General features: G+C 33.1%; 1 protein-coding gene across 1 annotated transcript; it reads left to right on the top strand.

The window, feature by feature from the left end:
* Positions 1-3,598: 3,598 nt before the first annotated feature.
* Positions 3,599-4,531, top strand: LOC125995899 (olfactory receptor 14J1-like). The gene has a single exon (XM_049764854.1). The coding sequence runs from the start codon at positions 3,599-3,601 to the stop codon at positions 4,529-4,531; it is 933 nt and encodes a 310-aa protein (XP_049620811.1).
* Positions 4,532-4,942: the final 411 nt, after the last annotated feature.

The raw sequence follows: 4,942 nt of genomic DNA, 5'->3' as shown, positions 1-4,942 counted from the left end.
CATATTTTTTCCACAAAAGATCAAAGTTAATCTTTACACATAGATGAAAATGGCAAGAGGTAAACAAAGACCTTTCTTATAGTCAAAAACTCTATCTTTCATATTTCAGAACTTTTCCTGGAAATTTTAATGGCAAGAAAATTTCAAAAATGCTGTGATACAATGTGAATGTTTCTTCTCAACAGAATTATAATAAAACAATTCATAATAAAATTAACTGACAAAACTGTCAATTATAACATATAATATATTTATTGTATTTAAAGTCACTGTAATTTATTTCTAAAATTATGAGATAGACTTAGAATGTTGGTTGTCCCTTTCTTCTGAGGCACAAAAAATAATTTAGAGATAAAAATTGAATTAAAAAAGTAAAGGCAGTCTTAAAATTTTAAAGTTATGGTAACAGACCTTTAAGACTTTATTTCAGAAGAAGAAAAGTGATGTTTTTTGCTGGTTTGAGTTTGACCATTCCTGTCAATGCTTATGGATCACTCCTTGTGGGCTGTAAGAAACTAATCAAATGTGTTCAAGGCTTTTCTACAGCTTTGCTATCTCTCCAGTTCCGTAAAGTGACTATTTTAAATGACCTTAGGAAAAAAGTATATATGGGACAAAAGTCTTCAAGTACTATCTAAAAAAAGCATATTATTTTTCTATTTGCAACTTTATTATAACATCTTAATGTGGAAATGATAGATTAAATAGGGTTTGATATATGTATACATCACAGTTAGTTTAGCTGCAATTGATCTAAATGCAAATAATACATATACTTTTAAATATTATAAATAAATGCATGCATTATATACATCTCAAGAGAGAAAAATTATATGATGCATAAAGATTAAAATTAGATTTAACATTATTTTATATGGTCATTTTATTAATCCTTGATAACTGTATATATAAATTATTAATCCAAAATAACTATCAATAATTCCCTGTATATAAATTAAATAACTTTTGTTGGTTTTCATTGGAAAATCAAGCAACAGTCTTCCAAACACATAGAGATTAAGCAAATTTTTCAGGATTACAAAATTTGACCCAATAGATTTCAGAGGAAGAGAATAATGCCTAGGAGATTAAATGTGTTCTATGTCATAATGCGTTAACTTTGAAGACTTTTCATATCAATGAATAATATCAATGCGTAAAGGTCTTTTATTTAAATTCCTTTTTTATGTTGCTTGTGGAACACATTACTCATACAGAAAAAATACACATGCATACAAAATAAATGAGGATAAATTACAAATAATTAAAGATGAAGGAGAATTGATTTCCAGAAATATTAATTTGATGTGTGCTGTGTTTTCCACTTCTGGGAGAAGCTGATTGTAGACAAATCAGACTTGAATCTTTTCTCAATATTATTACTTGGTTTGTATCAGATGCAAGAAAGACATCACCCTCAACTTTAAATTGGTCTAGTACTATCCTTAGGGCTTTCCTAATGTTAAAAGAATTAAAATTCAGATCAGTTTTTTTCTATGTCTCTGAGTTAAAAATCAGCATAATTATAATCACATATTCCTTATACATAACTACTTACTTGTTATAGTCTCATCCTTCTGATTTTAATTCAGTCTCTGCTAGGTCCAGTCATTTCAATTGACATATTTTGAGATCCTAGGGTATATAAAATATCCAAGTGTAAAGTGCTAGTAAGTACATTGCAGAAAAATTTATTCTAATATCTATGTCATTTTAATTTTAGGATTTACCTGATTTTAACTACTATTCTAATTTTAAATGATTTTATTTTTCTCTTTTCTACTTTTCCTACATTTCCTTTTGCATTTTCCTTCTAGTATTTTCCATTTAGAGTTGAACCCAGGACCTTGCATACAATGCAAGTACTCTCTCACTGTTAAAACATTCAGGGCTCTGAACAAATTTTTCTCAAATACAGATTATTTAGTGATTACATAAATGTGTTATTTATGAATTTATTTTCATTTACCTTCCATTTTAACATAAAAGTGAATTTATTAGTTTATACAATATCCCTTTGGTGATATGTCCCAAATATGTTTCGAATATATTTCTGGTCCCACGCATAATATAATATTGGATAGCCAAATTATTTTAGTTTCCTTAAATACCACATGCTTTAAACTAATCATTTAAGAGATGTTTAAAATATACCAATGAACTTTTTTGTGAGGGGAACTAATAATTTATTTTGTAAATAAAGTATTGAAGTACCACGGTTACAAAATTGTTCATATTTTATTTTCAGTCATAGATTGTACACCACCTTTCACCTTTGCACTTTTTGTGCTTCCAATGTCCCCAATTTCCATCTCGTCAATCTCCATGCAGCTATCTCTGAGGAAGGCACTTTGCTTCTCTCTCTGCACCCCCCTCTTTTTGACACTATGGTTTGCACTATCTGTAATCAAAGGGCGCCAAGCATTGCCGAGGCCCACTAAGGAAAGCCAGATGCAGCGACCCGAAATGTAGCATATGGGAAGAGAGACGGAGAGAAATAGCTAGAGGAAGAGGAAAGAGGAGAACAGAAAAGGAGAGGAAAGGCTGGAGAGAGCAAAGGCAAGAAAAATCACTTGCAAAAGAACCAGGCAGGAGGAGAGATTTGAAGCATGGGGTTGAACAGCTCATTTTCCTGCTCATGGAAAGAGAGAGAAAGCAGTGTAAGGTACTTTGTCCACAGGCTCTGCATTATCTTTCTGGACCCCTTTCCTCACAACTGCCAGGCTTCTATTTTTATACTTGGACAGGTGACCATTCAGGACAGCGTGTTCCAATCCACTGGCCGTTATAGAGGTTGTTATCATCCCTAAAAGAGGCATTAACAATTAACATTTTCAAGTCACTTCATCCCCTTTCAGCACTCAGATTTTGTTCAGAGTGCTAAGTTCCAACTGTCATTGTCATAGTGGATCTTTCTCTATTCTTTTTTTTTGTTTTGTTTTGTTTTTGTTTTTTGGCCCACACCCGGCGGTGCTCAGGGGTTACTCCTGACTCTCTGCTCAGAAATAGCTCCTGGCAGGCATGGGGGAGGATCTTTCTCTATTCTAACTGCACACAACACTCTTTGAATTTACAGCCTACTTTTGTCTTTTATGATATCTATTCTTTTTAGACTATATGTCCAAACTTCACCATGCACTTCTATAATTTGAATCAGTTGCTTGATAGAAAAGCAATTTTGAAAGATTATAAATCTCCTGAAAACAAAATTATACTTCATATTTCTCTGGTTTTATTATATTTAACATTGTTGTAAATACTTCATAGGATATATATATATATATTTCCAATAGCAAGTTGTACAATTTCCCTTTATACTCTTCTTTTATAGTTATCTCCTTAAAACATGATTGATAGACTTTTGATTTATTGAGATGGTTATGATAAATACAAAGGCTTATAAAATTGACCTTTATATAATTATTATTTTTAAGTTGTTAAATACTTAACATTTATACATTTTAGATAGAGTTACTTTGAATTTATAGATTTCATTAATGTACCATTACCTTATAACTCTACAGAATTGGGGGAATTCTACCTATCATTCAAGACCTGGAAATTTGCAGTCAACCTCAGTCAGAAGTTAATGAAGACTATGACTAATTTCACAACTGAGTTTTTTCTTACTGGTTTTTCAGACAACCCCGAGCTAGAAATCTTCTATGCTTCTCTATTCTTAGTTCTGTACTTGTTGGCTTTAACTGGCAACATCCTTATTATTATCGTAACTTCCATGGATGACAGTCTCAACTCCCCCATGTATTTCTTCCTGAAGCATCTCTCCTTTTTTGATATGTGCTATATTTCTGGAACTGTCCCAAGATTTATTATCAATTCTATCTTGCACAGCGGGAAAATTTCCTTCTGGGAATGCATTTTTCAGTGCTTTGCTTTCACTCTTTGTGCTGCTTCTGAGATGGCCATGCTCACGGTGATGTCCTATGACCGCTATGTGGCCATTTGCTTTCCACTGCACTATGACACCATCATGGATTTTAGAACCTGCCTCCATGGAGTCGTCGGAGTCTACGTCAGTGGAGTCATTGGTGGAGTCATGCACACAGCAGGTACTTTCTCCATCCGCTTCTGCGGCCCCCGAATCATTCACCAGTTTTTCTGTGTTGTCCCCCAGATCCTGAAACTCTCCTGCGCAAATGACTATCTTGCCGAGATTGGTGTGTCTGTCTTCCTCTCTTTGGTCGCATTTCTTTGTATTATTTTTATTGGATTCTCTTACATGCGTATATTTTCCTCTGTGCTCAGGATGCCATCTGAAGAGGGCAGAGCCAAGGCCTTTTCCACCTGCCTCCCCCACCTCGTTGTTGTCTTATTATTTGTTTCTACAGGTGTGTTTGAGTTTTTAAAGCCTCATTCTAATTCTCAAACAGTATCAGACATTTTACTCACTATTATGTATACAGTTGTTCCCCCAACCTTCAATCCAGTGATCTATAGCCTGAGAAATAAGGCCATTAAATTAGCTGTCAGGAAGGTTTTTAAGAGAACGAAAGTATATCTATGTTGGTGACATTTATTTCTTTTCTTTGAGAGAGACTTTAAAATTTTATTGGACAATAATGTCATAACTTTTCAGTAATGAATTAAATTATTTGAGAAATAATAGGGATAGTTGTGTTTATATACCGTTGAAGTAATTAGTGAAAAGGTATCTAAAAGAATACTTCATAAATGTAATATAATGAAATTAACTTATTGAAATCTGAGGGTAAACTAAACAAAACGTCATTGATATTTTTAGAATTTTTCATTTAAAGCACTGTGATTTACAAACTTACTCACAGTTGAGGTTTATACTTTCAATATTTCAACTTTATTCCACCGGAGTGTCAACCTCCCTGTATCAGTGTTCTCAGAGTCTGTTCATGCCATCTCATTAGCCCCAGCCTGACATCAGAAAATGCCTGCTTTTAAATTTGAT

Source organism: Suncus etruscus, chromosome 18, assembly GCF_024139225.1.
Source record: "Suncus etruscus isolate mSunEtr1 chromosome 18, mSunEtr1.pri.cur, whole genome shotgun sequence".
NCBI lineage: Eukaryota > Metazoa > Chordata > Mammalia > Eulipotyphla > Soricidae > Suncus > Suncus etruscus.
The sequence above is the reverse complement of the archived record's forward strand: the minus strand, read 5'-3'. Positions and strand labels throughout refer to the sequence as shown.